This window comes from Aotus nancymaae, unplaced genomic scaffold (assembly GCF_030222135.1).
Source record: "Aotus nancymaae isolate 86718 unplaced genomic scaffold, 86718_ANA_hifiasm-v0.15.2.pri h1tg000095l, whole genome shotgun sequence".
NCBI classification, from domain to species: Eukaryota; Metazoa; Chordata; class Mammalia; order Primates; family Aotidae; genus Aotus; species Aotus nancymaae.
In genome coordinates this window covers 2832268-2855408 of record NW_026988510.1, presented here as the reverse complement: position 1 = coordinate 2855408, position 23141 = coordinate 2832268, and the positions used below count along the sequence as shown (strand labels likewise).

At 48.0% G+C, this 23141-nt stretch overlaps 1 protein-coding gene and 1 non-coding gene across 2 annotated transcripts; one reads left to right on the top strand and one right to left on the bottom strand.

The window, feature by feature from the left end:
• Positions 1-11107: 11107 nt before the first annotated feature.
• Positions 11108-23138, bottom strand: CUNH16orf95 (chromosome unknown C16orf95 homolog). The gene is given in 8 exon segments (XM_012465960.2): positions 11108-11295; positions 16165-16201; positions 17015-17091; positions 17094-17160; positions 20612-20773; positions 21463-21514; positions 22777-22952; positions 23049-23138. Coding segments are annotated over 8 exon segments (849 nt in total).
• On the top strand, positions 20378-20481 carry LOC135271891 (small nucleolar RNA U13). The gene has a single exon (XR_010340017.1). It is a non-coding gene; the product is annotated as a small nucleolar RNA U13 (small nucleolar RNA).
• Positions 23139-23141: the final 3 nt, after the last annotated feature.

Sequence of the window (23141 nt, the reverse complement as noted above, 5' to 3'; positions counted from 1 at the left end):
TTAGCAGGCTGGACTCATACACATTTCAGAAACTCAAGTGAGAACCAGAGCCGGAAGGTCAAGCTGGCAAGTCGTTTCAGATGGTCTTAAATTTTATTTAAAAAGGAAGAATGCGGGATTGCACAAACAGGGGCTTTCTGTGCAGACCTGATCGTAATCGGCTACTCTCTCACCTGAGAGGACAAAAGCAAAAGAAAACTCATTTAGAGCAGCTGAGAGTGGGGCGGGCGGGAAGGAAAATAACTATTTCCATAGAAAAGAAATGATGACATGATAATCTTTTGGTTTTTAATCCTTTCACTGTTTCCAGAGGTAGAAAATTACAGCCTCTTGGTTTCCTTCCAAGCAAGTCCTTGGAACCAGGGCCCTAAGGGACCCCAGGGATCCAGAAGGAAGTCACAGTAACTTGGGTAGCAAAGGGCAGTTCCAGAGCTCCAGCTCTCCCAGGCCCCTGCATACTTCACATTTACACTGTGAGAGGCAGCAGAGCCAGAGTCCAAGCTCTGTGCCTCCATTTCCTCATCTGGAAAATAGGGATGCCGGTGGTGCCTGCTTCAGTGTATGACATTACTATGGAGGACACATTTAATACCTGTGGCTAACTCTGTGCCTGGCACTGGCTGAGCGTGTCGCCAGCACTACCTCACTTAGCAGGTGAAAAAGTGAACATCCAGAAAGTTGAAGTCACTGGCCTTGCCCAGAGGGCTACATTCACCAGTAGCCCCCAGGACTTTTGGACCCTAGACTGCATCTCAGCCTGGGCAGCTCAGTGTTACTCTTCCTCCAATCAGCGAGCCAGTGTCACCCCTAGGTGCTTCAGAGCCCCTCCTCCACTCCTCTGCCCCTGCCCCTCTCCCACACTGCCCCATCTGCCCCTCCCCGACCTTGTCCCCACCTGTGTCCCTTACAGGATGAGCAAATCAGCTGTGGTTCCCAGTCTCTGGGTGCTGACACTCCAGTGCAAGGAGACACATGGGATGCAAGATGCACAAATGAAAAAAACACACAGGCAGCCCTGGGTTACAATGGCTGGGCCTAACCATGTTTTGACTTTATGTAGATGGGTGGATGAGTCAATGGGTGGGTGTATGGATAGACAGATAACAGATGAATGAGTGGTTGGGTGGATGGCTGAGTATGTGGATGGGTGGCTGGGTGGATGGATGGATGGATGGATGGATGGATGGATTAATGAATGAACAGATAAGTAGGTGGGTGAATGAGAGTGTGGGTGAGTAAATGGATGAATGGATGAGTGAGTAGATGTGTGGGTGAGTAGGTGGGTAAATGGAGGGGTAAATGAAAGGATGGTGGATGAATTGTTGAGTAGATGAGTGGGTGGATGGATGAATGACAGATGAATGCATAGTGGGTGTCTGGCTGGCTGGGTGAATGGCTGAGTGGATAAGTCAGTGGATGGATGAATGAATGAATGGATGGATGAGTTAATGGGGGGATAGGTAGATGAATGATGAACAGATCGATAGGTGGGTGGATGGATGGACACATGAGTGGATGAGGGGACTGATGAACAGATTAGCAAATGGAGAAACAGAATCATTGTTCTGGTTGTAAGAAGGCCAACTCTTTCCTATAGGAGAAGAACTAGAAATTTCCACTTTTGTTTTCTGCAGTCTTTGACAAATGTTCTACAGTCAAACAAGATTTGACTATAAACTGTCTCTTCCTTTTCTGAGGAAAAACAGCACCTCCTTTTTCTTTCTTGCAAGTGATGTAAAACATTTCACATGGCCCCAAACAGATCTAGCACCTAAGGGTCAGGAGCTGGAAATTTCACCAAACACATACATCATTACAGTTCTCCTGAAAGTAATGGTGCCACTATTTATGACCATGAATACAGCATTAAACAAATACTGAGATGGGGAGAGCTCGTTACCCAAGGCCATTAAACAGCTCAGGAAGAGTGCAGTTATGTTAGAAGCCAATTAAGAGGCCTCACACTGGTTGTCAGCAGCCCACAAGGGGCTGGAACGTCCCCTAGCACATAGTAGGCACCTCGTAAAATGCATAAAGCAAAACAAGAGAGTCAGATTGGCAGGTCCAACGATGGGGCTGTCCAGGATGCTGCCCTTCACCATCCCCTGGGCCGTGTGTGACATGGACCACAACGCTAGAGTCCAGGACCATTTGTGAACGCACAGAGCAAACAATGCACACAATGGTAAATACCAATGATTTAGTCATTGATTTATCAAACACTTCCTGAGTACTTGCCTGCCAGGCACTGTTAAAAGTGCTTTATAATTGTTAATTCATATAATCACAGCAACCTTACAAAGTAGGAGTCATCATTATTCCCATTTTAAATAAGAGGAAACTGAGGCACAGAGATCCAATACACAGTAAGCTATGGAATCAGGATGTGAACAAAGACTATTCAGCTCACAGTCCGTGTATGAATCAAACAGACAGCAAAGAGGAGGAGCCTGGTGAAGATTTATTACACCACAGGTGTTACACACACTCCTTTATCTAAGGGGAGGAGCCTGATGAAGGTTTATTACACCACAAGAGTTTACACACACTCCCTTATCTAAGTGGAGGAGGCTGCTGAAGGTTCATTATACCACAGGAATTTACACACACTCCCTTATCTAAGGAACCTTGTCTAAGGAGGAGCCTGCTGAAGGTTCATTACACCACAGGAGTTTATACACACTCCCTTATTTAAGGGGAGGAGCCTGCTGAAGATTCATTACACCACAGGAGTTTACACACACTCCCTTGTCTAAGGGGAGGAGCCTGGTGAAGGTTCATTACACCACAGGAGTTTACACACACTCCCTTATCTAAGGGGAGAAACCAGCTGAAGGTTCATTACACCACAGGAATTTACACACACTCCCTTATCTAAGGGAAGAAACTAGCTGAAGGTTCATTACACCACAGGAGTTTACACACACTCCCTTATCCAAGGGGAGAAACCAGCTGAAGGTTCATTACACCACAGGAGTTTACACACACTCCCTTATCTAAAAGGGAGGAGCCTGGTGAAGTTTCATTACACCACAGGGGTTTATACACACTCCCTTATCTAAGGGGAGGAGCCTGATGAAGGTTCATTACACCACAGGAGTTTACACACACTCCCTTATCCAAGGGGAGGAGCCAGCTGAAGGTTCATTACACCACAAGGGTTTACACACACTCCCTTATCTAAGGGGCGGAGCCTGCTGAAGGTTCATTACACCACAAGAGTTTACACACTTTTTTGTGGAGAACCAGGTCTCTGTATATCCCCAGGCAGTTCTCAAACTCCTGGGCTCAAGTAATCCTCCCTTCTCTGCCTCCCTAAGAGCTGGAATGATAGGTATGAGCCACTGTGCCCAGCTCTAAAGCTTTTGAGTCCTATTCTGTAGACCCCAGTGAAACAGTGAATCTAGTCCATTATCACAAAGGGATGCTAAAGTCATGGGCAAGGTCTACTGGGCTCAGGCTAACTTTCTGGGGCCTCCTGATCAGTCTTTGCCACCTTACAGAAAATATGACAGGCCAGTCTATCAAACCTTTAGGTCGACTACAAGTTTACAGGAAACAGTGAGCAGAGAAGAGGGAAAATGCAATGTGGTTAGATTTCATTTATTAATCCGCCCCTTTTATAAACTTCAGATTCACATACCTGTTTTTATATGCAGAATGGTTTCTGGAAGGAAGGAGAGAAGGTAGGAAGAAAGGCAGTGGGGCAGGGAGGGTACTTGCTCAGACAGAGAGCAGAGGTCAGCTGGGGGTGCAGGGCAGAGGCTGAGGCTCCTGAAGCTCAAGTGCTTGAGGAGCTGTGCTTCACAATCACCTCCTAGAGGACTCTGCCTGGCCCTGCAAGTACCCCAGAGCCCAGGATCTCCCATCTCCCAAAGCCCATGCTGTCAGTGATGTGAGGGGCAAACCCCGGCAGCCAGGGTAGAGTGGCCGAAGACACACGAGGTCACCTGTTCCCCGCCACCTCCTGCTCCCCACCGGGGACCAGGGAGCTGGTGTCCTCTGATTTCTGGAATCCCCCACCCTTTGAGTGTGCTGGGAAGGACACACTTGCCTGGGTGGTGCTGAGAAGACATCCCCTACCTCTGGAATGTCAAGCTGGCCTCCTCTGGAATGCCGCCCCTTCTACTGCTCCTCGGTTGGCCCAAAGGTTTGTTGTTTTAACATAAAAACAGGGCCTCAAACAGCATTGTCTCTCTTGGAAATGAGGAAAGTAAAAACAGGAAGCTTCCAAGTGCCCAGATGGGCTTCCAGGACCCCCATTGCAATGCCCACCAGAGAAAACAGCAGGTGTCCAAAATCAACAAGTACTTATGTAGCATCTATTGTGTGCCAAGCACAGCAAGAATCCCTGGGACTACAAAAGCTCCATGACACTCATACCACTGAGCCGCAGCCCAGCCTGGGCCAGACATCACTAAGCGATCACAGAGCTGCTTCTTCAAGGGCCTGGGTGAGCTCGGAAATCTTTGCCACAGTGCTCAGGCAACACAACCCATTTGCAATTCTTCTAATGGGGAGGCTTGGAAAGAATCTCCCATCTGGCTACACCTGGCAGAGGCAGCACCTGGAACCAGGAGGCAGCCAAGGGAAAGGTGGCCTGGATGGACTGCAGGAGAGCCAAGGCCAAGTTTCTGTGCAGCCTGTGACAGGGCATGGCCCTCTCTGGGCCTCAGCGTCCCCATCTGTGAATGAGGTGATTGGACCAGTGTCCCCATGGCCCCTCCTAGGCCCCAAGTGTCAGCACAAGTCACCAGAGAGCTCTCAGAAGGTGGGGCCAGGTACTGCCAGGAGCAGCCTGAGCAGCCACCAAGGCCTGGGCTGGGCTGGGCTGGGCAGACTTCATGCCTCCCCCTGCCATGGTGGCCTGGCTGTCCCAGGTCAGCCCAGAGTCCTAGGAAGCCAGGTGGGAAGCGGAGTAGGTGCAAGACAGGGTTTTGGGGGAGGAGGAACATTCTGGCTGTCTGCAGGCTGCCCACCGCTCCCACAAGACCCCCTCCCCAGGTCCCTCGGATGCAAACTGACCTCCTACAGCTGTACAGGACCCCAGCTCCCACAAACCAAAGGCTGACTGACCTGGGCAACTGAAGCCCCTCCAGTCCTGGCCTTCTGGGGCTTCTATGAGAAAGTCTCTCAACAGTGCCCTCCTGTGACTCCTAATTCCAAGCTTCATGATGACACCTGCAAGTGGAGGGCCACCCGGGGTCCATCTGTGGAAGCCGTGGTACTGTGTGGGCTGCAGTGATATCGTCCTTGGGTTAATCAGAACACACGGTACAGCCCTGGGTACCACTACCCAGAAGCACACCTGCACAGATGTAGACAGTGGAGCCAAATGCCTCCATGCACCTGGAACATAGCCACTGCCACCACCACTGAGGTCCAGACATCATCACCCCCCACCAGGTTTCCTGCTGCAGCCTCCAAGCCGGCCTCCTGTGTCCACTGTCCCCACTCTATTATGTCCAACACACTTCAGCTGGAATGGTGTCTCCAAAATGCAGCCTGTGGTCGGGCTGCTATGGCCACTCCCTTGACCTGTCCTCTCCAGCCACTGACAGGGCCAGGGAGCCCAAGGCTTCACAGCCTTATCAAATGTGCCCTGAACCTGGCTGTGGTGCAGGCTTTGCCCATGCACGTATGATGCCCTGGCCGCCTCCCGAAGCCTCCTGTGCTTTCTGTTTCATCCTCCAGTGCAGGCTTTGCCCATGCCACAACCCAGCCACCCCGAGTGGCTTACGTGGCCAGAATGCCTCCATCTGTCACCTCCAGACTATCACAACTGCTGTGCCTGTGCCCTGGCACTCTGGCCTCATCTTTCATTGCTAGGCTACCTGGAACTCTCCTCGGGTCTCTGCTCCGATGGCCCTTGCTCCGTGACTGGTGAGATGGGGTCTGCTCACCTTGTCTTGAGTTCACCCCAAAAGCAGAGCCTGAGGCAAGAATTGAGTGCAAGTGTATTTTGGGGGAGGTGATTCAGGGAGCCCTGTGAGGGGGTGGGGAGGTGAGACAAGGAAGGAGAGCCGGCATGAAGGATGCTAGCAAGAAGGTGGCTCCTGTGGGTGGTAGCGGTTCAGTCCCATTGGGAACATGGCCCAGAGTCATCCCCATTGAAGGGCGAGGGGACTGAAGTGCTGATCCACACTTCCCACCCATCGCTGGCCAATGGCTGCTCCTGGGGCATCACCTCCACTGTACATCCAGCCTATTGTCCCTGCAGAGGCTCCCACAGTGAGAACACCCCAGAGAGAGGCTTATGGTCCCACTTTGCAAGTGGGAATGGTTAGCAGGTCACTGACAGAGCTCCTGGGCCATCCCTTTGTTACTGTGTGCCTCGCTCATGATGGCAATGACCCCCGCCTCAATTACAATGCCCCAGCAGCCCAGTGGCATCTTGGGGGCAGGGCATGTCCTCTTATGCTGGCTCCCTGGTGCCTGGCATATAATAAGCACCCAATAAATATCTGCTGATTGAATAAATGATGCTTAATGTTGCCCTAGGGCCACTGAAGATGTGCTCCAAGAGAACACAGCTTCCATTCCCCCAGGGAAGATGAGAGAGGCCCTCCACTGCAGAGATATGGATATGCCCAAGATACTCCATGAGGCCCTGGGCCACTGACTGTAGCCCTGTTTGTTCTGTATATCTGAGACTTCTACCTCTTTCTTCCTTCTGTCACTAAGGTGGACCTCCCAGTTCAAGCATCCCAGAGTCTGGTTCCTGTTGGACACTTTTTAAAGAGAAACAGGATCTTGCTGTATTGCCCAGGCTGGAGTGCAGTGGTGTAATCATAGCTCATTGTAGCCTTAAACTCCTGGGCTTAAGAGATCCTCCCACCTCAGCCTCCCAAGTAGTTGGGTCACCACTATGCGTGGTTAATTTTTATATTTTTGTAGAGACAGGGTCTTGCTATGTTGCCCAATCTGGTCTCAAACTCCTGGCCTCGAGCATTCCTCCCCAGCCTCATAATAAGCTGAGATTACAGATGTGAGCCACTGTCCAAGCCTGTTTGTCACCTTTAGGTCCTCCCTTTGGTCACCTCAGTGGGAATGTGTCCTTTCCTTCCTGCCTGGGCAGTAATAACAGAGATCTGCTCAGGGACAGAACCTGAGTAGTTTTATTTTCTTCTTTGTAGTTTTCTGTATCCTTAAAATCTTTCACAGTGAATTGTGTTGCTTCTACAATTAAACTTCTCATTTTGAGATAACTACAGACTCACATACACATACAATAAATAATACAGAGAGGTGGGGAGCGGTGATCACACCTGTAAATCCCAGCACTTTGGGAGGCCAAGGCAGGCAGATCACTTGAAGTCAGGAGTTTGAAACCAGCCAGGCCAACATGAAGAAACCCCATCTCTACTAAAAATACAAAAATTATCCAGGCGTGGTGGCATGTGCCTGTAATCTCAGCTACTCAGGAGGCTAAGGTAGGAGGAACGCTTGAGCCCCAGGGCGGAGGTTGCAGTGAGCCAAGATCGAGCCACTGCCTTCCAGCCAGGGCAATGGAGTGAGACCCAGCCTCAAAAAAATAAAAAGAGAGAGACAATACAGAGAAGCCCCATGTTATCCTTTATTCAGTTTGCCCCGATTGGTAACACATGGTAAAACCATAGTACAATACTGCAACCAGAACACTGACACTGACGCATTTCCAGCCACAAGAATACCTCTCACTGCCCCTCTATACCCACAGGCCCTTCCGTCCCACCAGACCCAGACCCCTCCTGAGCACCCGGAAACCACTAATCTGCTCTTCATTTCTGTAATTTTATCATTTCATGGTGGTATGCAGGACAACTGGATATCCACAAGCAAAAGAATGAAGCTGGACCCCCACCTTAGGTCATATACAGAAATTAAACTCAAAATAGATTTTAAAAACCTAAATGTAAGACCGGGCGCGGTAGCTCACGCCTGTAATCCCAGCACTTTGGGAGGCCGAGGCGGGTGGATCACGAGGTCAAGAGATCGAGACCATCCTGGTCAACATAGTGAAACCCCGTCTCTACTAAAAATACAAAAAATTAGCTGGGCATGGTGGCGCATGCCTGTAATCCCAGCTACTCGAGAGCCTGAGGCAGGAGAATTGCCTGAACCCGGGAGGCGGAGGTTGCAGTGAGCCGAGATTGCACCATTGCACTCCGGCCTGGGTAACAAGAGCGAAACTCCGTCTCCCAAAAAAAAAAAAAAAAAAAAAAAAAAAACCTAAATGTAAAAGCTAGAATGATAACACTTTTAGAAGAAAACACAGGGCCAAGCATGGTGACTGACGCCTGTAACCCCAGCACCTTGGGAGGCCAATGTGGGCAAATCATGAGGTCAGGAGTCAGAGACCAGCCTGACCAACATGGTGAAACCCCGTCTCTACTAAAAATACAAACTTAGCCGGGTGTGGTGGCACATGCCAGTAATCCCAACTACTCGGGGGCTGAGGCAAGAGAATCACTTAAACCTGGGAGGTGGAGGTTGCAGTGAGCCGAGATTGTGCTATTGCACTCCAACCTGGGCAATAGAGCAAGACTCCATCTCAAAAAAAAAAAAAAAAAATTGCCAGGCATGGTGGCAGGCACCTGTAATCCCAGCTACATAGGAGGCAGAGGCAGAAGAATCACTTGAACCTACAAGGTGGAAGTTGCAGTGAGCCGAGATCACACCACTGCACTCAAGCCTGGGCGACAGAGCGAGACTCCAACTCAAAAAAAAGAAGAAAATACGAGTGCAAGTTCAATTCCTGAGACCTTGAATCCAGCAGTGGTTTCTTAGATATGAGCGTATCACCTAAAGTCCATGCAACCTAGGAAAAAGTAAAAACTTACGACGACTTCAAAGAACATCATCAAGAAAATGAAAAGACAACTCACATGATAGGAGAAAATACTTGCAAATCATATATCTGATAGGGGTCTAGCATCTAGAATATACACAGAACACTTACAACTCAATAACAAAATGATCGGTAGACAACCAAATTAAAATGTAGACAAAGGGCAGGACATGGTAGCTCGTGCCTGTAATCCTAGCACTGCGGGAGGCAGAGGCAGGAAGATTGTTTGAGCCCAGGAGTTCAAGACCAGCCTAGGCAACAAAGCAAGACCCCATCTCTACAAAAATAAAAAACTATTAATAGCGGAGTATTGTGGCATGTGTCTGTGGTCCCAACTATATGAGAGACTGAGGCAGAAGGATTGCTTAAGCACAGGAGGTAAGTTCTGGTGAGTTATGACTGCACCACTGCATTCCACCCTGGGTGACAGAGTGAGACCCTCTCTCAAAAATATGTATATGTGGGGGGGCATATCTATATATAGGTATATGTATATGTCTGTGTGTGTATGTATATATGTGTTTGTATCTATATATAGACAAAGTATTTGAATAGACATTTCTCCAAAGAAGCCATACAAATGTCCAATAAGCACATGGAAAGACATTCAACATAAGTAGTCATTAGAAAAACGCAAATGGAAACCACAATGAGATACCACTCCATACCTGCTAGGATGGCTATCAGCAAAGTCACAGATGAAACAAGTGTCATGAGGACACAGGGAAATGGGAACCCTCGTGCACTGCTGGTGGGTGTAGAAAATGGTGCAGCTGCTGTGGACAAGAGCTTGGCAGTTTCTCAAAACATGAAACATGGAGTAACATATGATCCAGCAATTCCACTCCCAGGTATACACCCCAGAGAAATGCAAACCTCTGTCCACACAAACACTTGTACACAAATGTTCATAACCGCATTATTCACAAAGTAGAATCACCAAAAAGCAGAAACAACTTAAAATCCAACCGTCAAAAGAAATGACATACTGACGTATGCCTCAATATGGAAGAAGCTTAATGCTGAGTGAAAGAAGCCAGTCATAAGATACCACACATCGGATAACAGCATTGAGATGAAATGTCCCAGAACTGGCAAATCCAGAGACAGAAAGTAGATCAGAGGTCACCAGGGGTTGGGGAGATGGAAAAGAGTGACTGCTTAATGGTATGGAATTTTTTGCAGTGAATGTTCTAGAATGAGTGATGATGGTTACACAACACTGTAAATATATTAAAAACCACTGAATTGCATACTCTAAAAGAGTGAATTTTATGACATGTAAATGATATCTCAGATTTTAAAATTCAATTCACATACAATATTATACAAAATGAGACCCACCTCACACAGATGCTGAAGCCATTTTCAGACTGTCATCCAGCTGGTCTGCTGTCCATTGGCAGAGGGAAGAGACACTTGGAAACAGCTGCTCTCTCCCAGGGACACAGAGATGGGGACAAGTCCCTGCTTAATGAAGGAAAATCAGAGGTTATCATTTAAGAGTTGGCCAATTTAGAGTTTCACAAATAACATCTATTGACCACACTCATAACAGAATCTCACCCACATTCACATGAATGCCACTACAACCAAGAATCGCCTAATGATAAATAATTTGGGTTGAATTCTGGGTGTGGATTATGTTATATGAGAAAACAGCAGCTGTCACAGATGCCTCTTGATCAGAGGAGTGGCCCTGGAGGCTTTCTGGGGGAGGTATCCCAGCAGGAAGCTATGGCTATGGGCAGCAAAGGTGTCAGGGGCAAAACTCGAAGCCTGGGTGAGGGCAGGGACTAGAGACCTGGGAAAGGGGCCTTCTAGTATGGAGCCTGGCAGCCAGGGCTCGAGCTGGGGATAGGCAGGAGGTCCCCGTGCCTGAGGGGGTGCTCAGACCTCAGAGGCTGGAGGGCGAGTAGCCGTTAAGATGCACAGCCGATCCCAACGTAACAATGGAAATGTATGGAAACTGGGGCCCTGTCCTTCTGGGAGCAGGGCCATTTCAGAACTTGGGAACAGGTAAGGGGTGAAAGGAGAAACCTGGAAATGCCCCACGAGGCCCCCACTGCTCCCAGGCTGCCCTGGCATCTCTAGGTGAGATAGGACAGAGACTGTGCTGTGCAGAACGCCACAGGACACATTCACAGTGCCAGGCCTCTGGCACCTGTCAAGCTAACCCCCGCCCCCCACTCTCCCATGTCCCTGATGGCCACCAAGCCTCCCTCATGTGGGTGTCTCTATGCCAGGGCCACCCGCTGTCCCCCATCCCCCACCTGCTCACTGAAAGGCCACGATGACCCTCGGGATGGCCTGGAGGAGGGTCTGGAGGCTGAGAGGCAGCAGGTATGCTGGAGAAGCCAGCAGCTCGTCCTGGTAGGGGGCCTGGAGCAGCCATTAGGGCAGCAGGTGCCCGTCACCACAGATCCGCCAGCAGTTGTGCCAGGAACATGCATCCAGCGGGGGTGCTAGGCAAAGAAAAGGTGGGGTGAGGACAGGGCACGTTCCCTGGGTCTCTGTGAGCCATGAGGAGGCTGCAACACCAGCCCCAGAGTCTCTGGGAAACAGGGACTTCCAGGACCCAGCCACAGCCTGGAAACACTGACCCCGAGCTCACAAGATAAAGGCCATCTTGTGAGTTTATGATTTCCTGGGTGACAGCAGCCTTGGAGATATTTTTCAAGAGTCTTTCTCTTTTAGAATCTCATAAGGAGCATGCACAATGTCCAGCTGGGACTTGCTTCCAAATCCTCTTTTTTCTGGAGCAGGAGCAGGTGATGAAGATCAGAGGAACCACACAGGATAATGACTGGAGCTGAGTGATGGGCACACGGGGTTGATTTAAGCCAATCTCCACTTTGGGGAGTATTTGAAATTTTCCGTAGTAAAAATTGAAGGAAAGCCACAAGCACAGATGGAATCTGGTGTTTCCATTTCCTTGATGCTCTTCAGCACTTTCCAGACGGGCTCTGGCCAGCATGTGATCCTCTGGATACTAGAGTTTGTTTTTATTTTTTATTACACTGTTAATATGCTACTAATATAAAATATACACTAATGATATTAATGTAAATATCATAAATATACTCTCCTTATGAAAAATTATGCCACAAAAACATAGAGGAGAAAAGCACCTAAGTCTGTCTTTACAAAAAAAAATGTAAGATCAGAAATGTGAACTTTCTCGTTAAAATGGAAATCAGTCAGATTTGAGGCCAAAGAAAATGTCTCACATTTTTAAATCACTCTGTACTTGCGGCCAGAGGGAAGAACGATCATAATTCTCCTGGCAGCAATGAGACCTGCTCTCTTAATCCTTTGCTGGGAAATCTTCTGGCACGAATGGGTTTGAGGCTTAAAACATTACTTATAAAAATTACCTAAACTACAAAACAATTATTATAGTAAAAATTAATGCTGTTTTTTTTAAAGTATCAGTTATCAGATGATACATGTCAACTAAGCTTTTAGCTTTTCTTAAAAGATGCAAAGTTTTCAAAGCCAAAAATAATCAATAAAAGTAAACCCACAAATGTGTGATTACGCGGTTCAAAGAGCCTTAAGAGGTGAGTGGTTACTTGGTGATTATTCATTTCCCAAGCATTCCCCGACCCCAGCCTCTGGGGGTTCTACTCAAATCACTCACCTTTTCCAGGAACCCAACTCCATTCAGATTTACTCATTCATAGATTCCATCAAGGCAAACTCACTACGAAGAACTCGTGCACCAAGGGAACGACATGATGCCAGCCCAGAAAACACAGACATGGCAGCCCTCCGCACCAGAAAACACCTTCAAGATCAAGTCCAACCCACTCCTTTTACAAAGAAAGTAATGGTGGGGGTGGAGGTCCTGATCTCCCCATATACCGTCATGAGAGCAGGAATACACATACGTGCCAAGTCACAGAGCAATCTACATACCAGGTCATAGGCACATTCATATATAAATACACTTAACTAAGAATACATAAGGGGACTGCAGAAAGTTCAAAGAAAATGGAATTAAAAGGTAAAAATAGGCTGGGTGCGGTGGCTCAAGCCTGTAATCCCAACACTTTGGGAGGCTAAGGCAGGTGGATCACCTGAGCTCAGGAGTTCAACACCAGCCTGGTCAACATGATAAAACCCCATCTCTAATAAAAATACAAAAATTAGCCAGGCGTGGTGGTACGGTCCTATAGTCCCAGCTACTTGGGAGGCTGAGACAAGAGAATCGCTTGAACCCAAGAGGTGGAGGTTGCAGTGAGCCAAGATCATGCCATTGCACTCTAGCCTGTGTGACAGAGTAAGACTCCATCCCAAAAAGAAAATTAAAATTAAAAAATAAGCCAGGCACAGTAGTTCACACCTGTAATCCCAGCATTTTGGGAGGCTGAAGCAGGTGGATCACGAGGTTTAGAGATCGAGACCATCCTGGCTAATACAATAAAACCCCCCCTCTACTAAAAATACAAAAAATTAGCTGGGCATGGTGGCATATGTCTGTAGTCCCAGCTACTCGGGAGGATGAAGAAGGAGTATCACTTGAACCCAGAAGGCAGACATTGCAGTGAGCCAAGATTATACCACTGCACTCCAGCCTGGGTGACAGAGTGAGTCTCTGTCTCAAAAATAAATAAATAAATAAAAATTTTAAATATCTCCAAAAAATAAATAAAGATAAATAAATAAAACGAAAATGAAAAATATCTAAAAAAAAAAAAAAAAGGGAAAGCAGAAAAATTTTTTTAAAAAAAAAAGAAAAAAAAATCAACTTTGTTTCTCAACATAAGCACCACAAGCTCAAGACACTTTTGACAGTGATGACACCAGTCATTTAGTCCATCTTGAAAGACCTGAGGGTCCTGGGAAGTTAACCACATCAATGCAGTCTTTTTTTACATTATTAACTGAAGAAAATGGGTGCCTGCTAAAGATTTTTTAAGATTAGGAAACAAATCAGAAAGAGCCAAATCAGGACTGTAATTTGGCTGTAAGGTGGATACCTAATAATTTCCCATCAAAACTCTCACAAAGTTGCCCTTGTTTGGCAAAAGGAATGAGCGGGAGCCTTGCTGTGGGAGAGAGGGACTCTCCTGGCACTTTCCAGAGTATTTTTCTGCTAGAGTTTTGGCTAACTTCCTCAAAACACTCCCATAACAGGCAGATGTTATTGTTCTTTGACCCTCTAGAAAGTCAACAAGCAAAATGCCTTGAGAATTCCAAAAACCTGTTGTCATGATCCCTGCTCTTGACCTAGCCACTCTTACTGGGATGAGACCACATTCAGCTCTCGGTAGCCATTGCTTCAGTTGTGCTTTGTCTTCAGGGTGGTACTGGTGAAGCCATGTTTCATCTCCTGTTACAATTCTTCAAAAAAATTTCAGGATCTTGATCCTGCTTCTTTAAAATTTCCACTGAAAGCTCTGTCCTTGTCTGCAGCTGATCTGGACACAATGGTTTTGACGCCCTCTGAGTGGAAGGTTTTGCTCAACTTTGATTTTGCAGAATTGTGTAAGCTGAACCAGTGGAGATGTCTATGGTGTTGGCTAGAGTTTATTTCAGTAATCATCAGTCCTCTTTGAGTTAGGGCATGAACAGGATGAATGTTTTTTCTCATAAATGGATGTGGATGGTCTGCCACTGCAGGCTGCACCTTCAACATCATCTCATCACTTTTTAAAATGAGTTACCCATCTGGAAACTACTGATTTCTGTGGTGCATTGTCCTCATAAACTTGTCATAAAGCATCAATGATTTTACCATTGTTCCACCCAAACGTCACCGTAAATGTGATGTTTGTTCTGGCTTCAATTTTACCAGAATTCATGTTGCTCCGATAGGGTTTTTTTTTTTTTAGATGAAGTCTAGTCTCGCTCTGTCACTCAGACTGGAGTGCAGTGGCACCATCTCGGCTCACTGCAACCTCTGCCTCCCAGGTTCAAGCAATTCTCCTGCCTCAGCCTCCTAAGTAGCTGGCACTATAGGTGCGGGCCACCACACCCAGCTAATTTTTGTTTTTTGGTTTTTGTTGAGACAGAGTCTCACTCTGTCGCCAGATTGGAGTGCAGTGGCATGATCTCGGCTCACTGCAACCTCTGCCTCCCAGGTTCAAGCAATTCTCCTGCCTCAGCCTCACAAGTAGCTGAGACTACAGGTGTGTGCCACCATGCCCAGCTAATTTTTGTATTTTAGTAGAGACAGGGTTTCACCATGTTGGCCAGGATGGTCTCAATCTCTTGACCTCGTGATCCGCCCACCTCGGCCTCTCAAAGTGCTGGGATTACAGGCGTGAGCTACCATGCCTGGCCAGTAGGGGCTCTTTTTAAACTGATGTCTTTTCCTTCTTAGCATCTCAAACCAAATCCTGTTCAGGTACGTTATAATAAGTTAGTATGAGTTTAGTTTGGTGCAAAAAAAAATTGGAATCCATACATTGTTTCATTTTTTTTATTATACACATTTTTTTTTTTTGGAGACAGAGTCTCACTCTATTGCCCAGGCTGGAGTGCAATGGTGTGATCTCAGTTCACTGTAATCTCTGCCTCCCAGGTTCAAGCAATTCTCATGCCTCAGTCTCCCAAGGAGCTGGGACTACAGGCATGTGCCACCATGCCCAGCTAATTTTTTGTATTTTAGTAGAGACAAGGTTTCACTACGTTGCCCAGGCTGGTCTCAAACTCCTGAGCTCAGGTGATCCAGCCTCCTCAGCCTCCCAAAGTCCTCAGATTACAGCTGTGAGCCACTGTGCCTGGCATATTATATGCATTTTCCATGAACTTTTTCAAGCCCCCTCATATGAATACAAAGTGTATTGTGAATGCATGAATGTGAGTATATACTATGTCGATCATGAACATGTGAATGTATATACACTAGGTCACAAATATATGAATGTATGAGCATACTAGGTAATGAATAGATAGGTAAGTATTGTGTTTTGAATATACAATGTGCCATGAATATATGAATGTATGAGTATATAATAAGATATATGTAGGAATATGTACTATGTCATAAATATGTATACACACACATACTACATCATAAATTATAGCAGATTAGAGCTTAAAAAAACCACTTGAAGTCTCATCTAAGTCCAGGCTGGGAGCTGGTTTCATCCAGAGAGCAGATGCTGGCAGATGCGTGGGGTCTGCCTGTAGAGCAGAGGCTTCTCTGGGCTCACTGGGGAAAGGTAGTAGGTGACCAGGGATGGCTGGTGAGCAGGGGAGGGGAAGCTGCATGTATGTCACTGTCACACTGTGGGCAGGTGTCTGGGGATGAGAGATCCGCCCCCCACTATGACATTCATGGACCTTTCTGGGGAGGGGGATGACAGGAGACACACGCACACCTTGGATGCCTTTCAAACTCTCCTGTCTCCTCACTACCTAAAAGACAAGAATGAGGGCAAGCATGTCAGCCCAGTAATCCTCCAAGGTGGAGAGCCCAGTGACCAGGACTCTGAATCTCCAGGAGGGGCACTGGCCAGCTCAGGATACAAGTCATGGGCTTCTCCTTATGAGGCCTGTGGGCTCTTCTCTCTGGGGACAGCCTGCCACACAATAATGGAAAACCAGCAACTAGAAGTCATGGGGAAGGAAGCCCCTGTCTACCAACCAGGACACAGGGAAAGCAGGGGAGTGAGAGACCTGGGGGCTAGCAGGAGGCCTGCAGCTGCTGCCCAGAATTAGTGCTGTGGAGGCGGACAGCAAGAGCAGAGAGGACAGGCCATCTGGTAGTGGTCCATCCCAGGTACCCTCCTTCCCACCTCTCTCCATCCAGGCAGGGCCAGGGGAGAGAGTCAGAGGAGGGGCCAGGCCAAGGAAGGAAAGAGATGTGGGAAGGAGGAGGCATGGAGGTAAGAGAGGTCAGGGAGAGTGCAGAGGGGCAGGAAGAGAAGAAGGAAAGACAGCAGCAACAGCAGTGAGTGCCAGAACAACCACCCCTCTGCAGAGAACAGTGCAGCCCTGCCCTTCCATTGCCCACCAGGAGACCGGGCCCGGCCCTCCCTGAGCCACACCTGCCCTCTGTGCTCCTGGGCCCATGGCCACAGCTGCTAGGGGATCTTCTCTGGACACCAGCAGAGACCTTTGTGGGAGCAAAGCCCAGGCACCCCTCTTTCCCATCTTCCTCTCATCTCCCCTTCACCTGGCCCCCACCTCACTCTTCAGTCCTCACTGCAGTATGCTCCTCCTCCTTACCTGCTGCTGAGACCTCAGGACCTGGGGCACCCAGTAGGGCATCAATACCTGGTCCCTAGGCTTCGGGAGATGGCCCCAAAGTGGTGGAATGGGCAGGGGCACATCTTGGTCATTTGGTGGATATAAAATTGAACTATCTTTTGTCTCTAACAGAGAGGAAGGGAAGAGAAGGTTCAGAAGGGGATGAAGCCATGTCCCCAATGAATCTCCTATGGAATCATCCCCCAGAAGACCCTCTGGATCAGCCTTAGTATCAGGGAAGTTCCTGGAGAGCTGTTTCCACCCACAAGCACACCCCAGCCACTCCAGATAAGGGAGTGTGGTCTGCCCTCTACATTCCCACTGTTGGAAGACACGGGACCTCCGTGGCTCACCTGGCCTCCCTACCCACCATCTGCACCTGTCCCCTGGCAGAGAACACAGGTTGTTATTGGGAGACCTGGTTCTGTCCTGGCCTGGTGGTCTCCAGCTGGGGCCCTTGGGCACGACACTTAGCATCCCTGTCCCTCAGTGATCTCAGCTATGAAGAGGGCTCTGCTGGCATCTTAACAAATTTTACCAGGTTCTAAAATGGACAGCCTTTGATGTGGTAATTCCACTTGCAGGAATGTTTCCTATGAGAATACTTTCACATCTGCAAAGTATCCTATGCACAGAAATATTCATTGCACCATTGTCAAGAGTGACTGGACAGCCTGAATGCCTTTCAGTAGGAGACAATAAATGACAGACACCGGGCAACAGGGTATGGGCAGCCTTGGGAAGAATGGGACAGAGCTGTCTGGACTAACATGGAATAAACTCTGAGGCAGATGTAAAGTGAAGAAAGTGCAGCACTGTGAGTTCAGTACACTATCATTTGCATTTTTCAAAAAAGAATGTGCATGTAATCGCATGTATGTGAATTATAGTGAATCACACTCTTGCCTCAGTTCCTCACACTCCCTACAGCCCACCCTTGGCACTGTGACCTTGCAGCTTCTCCAGCAGAAAGACAGGGTGGTCCCACCTGTCAGCTGCAAGTTGGACCAGGCACATGGTTTGGGCAACAGGATGAGGAGGAGGTTATACCACGGCCCAGCTCTGCACGTAGTGGTAGGGGCTATTAGACATAGGTGAAAGGCTGGGCACGGTGGCTCATGCCTGTAATCCCAGCACTTTGGGAGGCTGAGGCAGGAGGATCACTGGAGGTCAGAAGTTCGAGACCAGCCTGACCAATATAGTGAAACCCCATCTCTAATAAAAATATAAAAATCAGCTAGGCGTAGTGGCAAGCACCTGTAATCCCAGCTACCTGGGAGGCTGAGGCAGGAGAATCACTTGAACCTGGGAGACGGAGGCTGCAGTGAGCCAAAATCATGCCACTGCACTCCAGCCTGGGCAGCAGAGTGAGCTGAGATCGATCATGCCACTGCACTCCTGTGTGGACAACAGAGCGAGACTCCATCTCAAAAAAAAAAAAAAAAAAAAGGAAAAAGAAAAGAGGTTTATTTGACTCATGATCCTGATGGCTGGAAAGTTCAAGATTGGGTGTCTGCTTCTTCTCATGGTAGAAGGAGAAGGGGAGCCCACATACATAGGTTGAGATCACATATGAGAGAAGAAGCAAGAAAGAGGGGAGGAGATGGTAAGCTTTTTTTAACAGCCAGCTCTCTTGGGAACTAGTAGAGAGAGAACTGAGTCACTACCACAAGGACAGCACCAATCCATTCATGAGGGACCTCCCCATCATGACCCAAATATCTCCAACACTGGCCATCCCCAACTCCAACAATGGGGACCAAATTTTATCATGAGGCTTGAGGGGACAAACATCTAAACTACAGCAACGACTGATCTTTGACAAAGGTATCAAGGTGAGTCAGTAGAGAAAATACAGCCCTTACAACAATAAACTCCCAAAAGAAAACGTGGGAAAAACCTTTTTTGACCTCAGGTTTGGCAAAGATCTTTAGCTACAACACTTAAAGCGTAATCCACTGCCGTGCTGGGGATGGGCACGCCTAGGTAAGATCTGGGAAATACGTAACCGATAAACTAACTTCATCAAAAGGTAAAACTCTCTCTGAAAGATACTGGTAAGAGAATAAAAAGACAAGCCAGGTCAGGCATGGTGGCTCGCACCTTAATTCCAGCACCTTGGGAGGCCAATACAGGTGGATCACTTGAGCCCAGGAGTTTAAGACTAGCCCGGGCAACATGGTGAGACCCCATCTCCATAAAAAATAAACAAAATTAGCCTCCTATGGTGGTGCACATCTGTGGTCCCAGCTACTTGGGAGGCTGAGGTAGAGGTATTGCTTGAGCTGGGGAGTTCAAGTTTGTAGTGAGTCGTGATTAAACACTCCAGTTTGGGCAACAGAGTGAGACCTGGTCTCAAAAAAAAAGGCAAGCTAAAGACATGGAAAGATATTTACAAATTGAATCTCTGATCAAGTACTTGTATCTAGAATTTGTATCTAGAATATATAAAGAACAATTAAAACTCAGTAATTTTAAAAAGCAATTCTTTTAGAAGGGCAAAACAAACAGATGCTTCATCGAGTAAAACATGCAGACGGCAAAAGCACGTGAAGAGATCCTTGACATCACCAATTGTCACAGGCATATAAATGAAAACTACCATGAGATAGATACCCATTAAGATGGCTCAAATTAAAAAGATCAGCTAAACCAAGTGTTGGTGACTATGTGGAGGAACTGGAACTGTAGATACTCCTGGTACAAATGTAAAATGGTGGAAAACAGTCAACAGTTTTTTTTTTTTAAGTTAAACATACACCTACCTTGATTCAGGAATTCCACTCCTCGGTATTTACCCAAGAAGAATGAAGGCATATATTCATACAAAGCCTTGTACACAAATGTTCATAGCAGCTTTGTGTGTAACAGATAAGTAGAAACAACCCAAATGTCCTTCTGGGTGAATGAATGAACTGTGGTCTATTCATAGAATGCAGCATTACTCAATAATAAAAAGAATGACTACTGATGCCCAGGATCACACAGAAAAATCTCAAAATAAGTATGCTAAGTGAAAGAAGCCAGAAAAAAAAGTATATAGTCTATCACTCCATTTATATAAAATTCTCAGAAATGCAAACTAATCTACAGTGACAGAAAGCAGGTCAGTTGTTGCCTGGGGATGTCAGGGTATGGTATGTTAGGTAAAGTTACAAAGGAGCCCAAGGACAGGTTAAGGGTTGTGTATATGTTCATTATCTTGATGGTGGTGGTGGGTTCAGGGGGGAATACCTATGTCAAAACTTACCACACTGTACGTTTTACATACACGCAGTTTATCAGATGCCAGTCAAACCTCCAGGAGTCTAGTTTTTAGAAAAATCTGTTCAAAAATCACAGATCCTTTCGTAGTTCACAAACACGATAACTGGGTGCTCATGCACATGTGTAAAGTATGCCTCCCTCAGACATTGCTACAATGTCAGCACATTACCCGTCTGACACTAAAATAATCACAAACTGTCCCCATGAAATCTTAAAATTTCATATAATACTTCTAATTCTGAAGGGTGTCTGGTCCCCTGACATTTACCCTGGACCCTAGGTGAATACCTCCTGGTTCAAGTCCCCTACCTGCTTTCGGGGTCTCAGGGACAGAGGAACCCAGTAAGGCAGTGCTGCTTCTGCCCTAGATACAGGTAGGCAGCCCCCGAATCTGGTCTGGCACTCACAGCAGATGGGATCTTGGAGAATGGCCCAGGGGCCAGAGTATATTTGAATGAGATCCAGAAGAGACTGAAGTGAACTTGATGTTGCATTTGCAGGAAACACAGGAGGCTCTCAGGCACAGCAGATCCATGCTCAGGAAAACAGTGTCCAGGGACAGGGTCCGCAGCTCCTACTGCAGCTTGGAAAGAGGCAAGCTACCATAGCTCGCTCTGAGGCCTCCAAGATCATTTGGAGGGGGATCTGCCAGAGCCTGAAAACCAGGTGTGCTGGGATTCTCAGCTGCTTACTGCCATGCTACTATGAGAAAGTGTCGTGGTCCTCCTCTGAAAACGGGGATGTACAACCAGCTCTAGAGCTTATGGACACGTGAGTGCTGCCTTTGTCACCATCTGTCTCACTCTGGTCTACAAGAGCTTTCACATTCATCCCCCGGGAACTTCGTAACATGCTTAGGCAGGAAGGAGAGGGGCTGCCATCACCTCCAGGAGCAGATGGAGAAGCTGATGCCCAGAGCAGGTACATTATGTGGCCCGCTGGTTCTCCCAAGGCTCCTGAACTCAGCGCGGTGCTGTGAGGGCCTGAGAGTTGAAAGGGGCTCTTTTCTGGAGGCCCAGGGATGGCTCCTGCAACCATACTTTTGTGTTTGGAGTATCCTCTCATGGGATGCAGCTTCTGGACCCACATTCTCTGCTCTCCTCACCCCACAGGGGCATGTTGGGGTCAGGGCCAAGTGGCTGAGGATTTGCTTTCCTTACCGAATGACCTGGGAGGCACACTTCTTTCTTGTAGGTTTGAAATGTACTATTCCTAGAAAAGAAGAACAGGAAAGCTTAGAAGTTTCAGGGTTTGTGTAAACTGGTGGGCAGGGATGCTAGGGCACAGGCCCAGGCCTGCCTTCTCAGAACTGACTCTCAACAATAAAGCCCAGGGGTAGCGGGGCAGGGGGCCATCCTGTGAGCCTAAGAAGAGTGAGAGGGTGACACTAGAAGCAGCTGTGTGCTCATGTGTCAATGTCTAGGGGTTCCTGGGGGCTGGCTGTGGTGGAATCCTGCATTCCCAAGCCAACCAGCTTCAAGCTGACTCAAGCTAAACTTGTGCTTGGAGCATCAGGAAAGATGGGCACGTTGCAACCTGGTGAGAACTTCCCAGGACAGGGAGCTGCCAATCACATCACCTATGATGGTTTGTCAGACAGACACACCCAACTTACTGAAATACTGAAGGAAAACATTGTCAAACTGTCCATTAAATAACCTCCTTCTACTATAGAAACCTGGGTGTCTTGTCTCTGGGATGACAAAGCATTCGAGGTTACACAGCCTGTGTTACTCTTCCCTGATCCACCCCACAACAAACTGCTTGAATGTTGGGCTATAGAGCATCTCCAGTGAGTGCAAAGCCCTGTTTCCCTGACAGTGATGGGTCAAAGTGCTTTGTAGTGTGGAAACTGTAAGAGCCATACAAATGTTTTTGTGTTTCACCGTCATAATAACCGTTATTATTATTGTTATATTTTGTTAGAGTAATAGAGTCAAGCATCAACTCTCCCAGCTGATGCCTGAAAACACAGAGGACGGGGGCATTGCCATGCACAGCCTCCGAGGCCCCTTCTGGTCATTACAGCACTGCTATATTCCTGGGGGGACCCACACCCATCTCAGTCCTTGTAGTTCAGGTGGGCCCAACTCACCACTACCCTGGGGAAAAAGAATCTCCTTTTTGTTGAGGATGATAATCTTATAATGTGTAAACCTCAGGAGGTCCTGGCGATCGTCTTGCCTTCACAAGAGAAGCCAGTAAAAAGGAAAGAAGCTGAGAGATGGAGAGAAACTTTCCAGGACCATGGTCGGTGTGCACCCGGATACACCCACGCCCGAAGGCCTACTCCTGGCCTTTTCAGTTATGTGAAACGATCAGCTGCGTTTCTGTCCTCGTGCCAATGTAAGTGAGGTTTCTGTGTGGGTCCCGGTCAAGGGTTCTGCCTAGGCATAGGTCATGGCACAATGCCGGTCCTGGCACTCACAGGCGCGGTGTTGGGTACCCGCGGGTAGGACTCAGGACGTACTTGCCTGCCATCCTGCGCGCTGGGTCTGAGCGCCAGCCTGCAGAGCCCGACGCACACCGGGCTCGGGTTCCAGGCAGCAGCGCCCGAGGCCGCTGGAGTGGCCGTAGGATGATGGTGACAACGCCTCGGGGGCAGTGGGGACCGGCTCGCACACGTGTGCCTTCTTAGGGCTGACGCGCCCTTTCACACACATATTCCTCAGGCCCGGCCGCCCCGGCTTCTGCCTCTCCCTTCAGCCCCAGTCCGAGCCCAACCGCAACCCCAACCTTAACCCACTGGAACAGCCTGACAAGCCGCGCGCGCCCGCGCCCGCCCGTCCCGCTGACTGGCCCAAGCCCAGCCAATCAAAAGCGGCCTTCTAGGCATGTG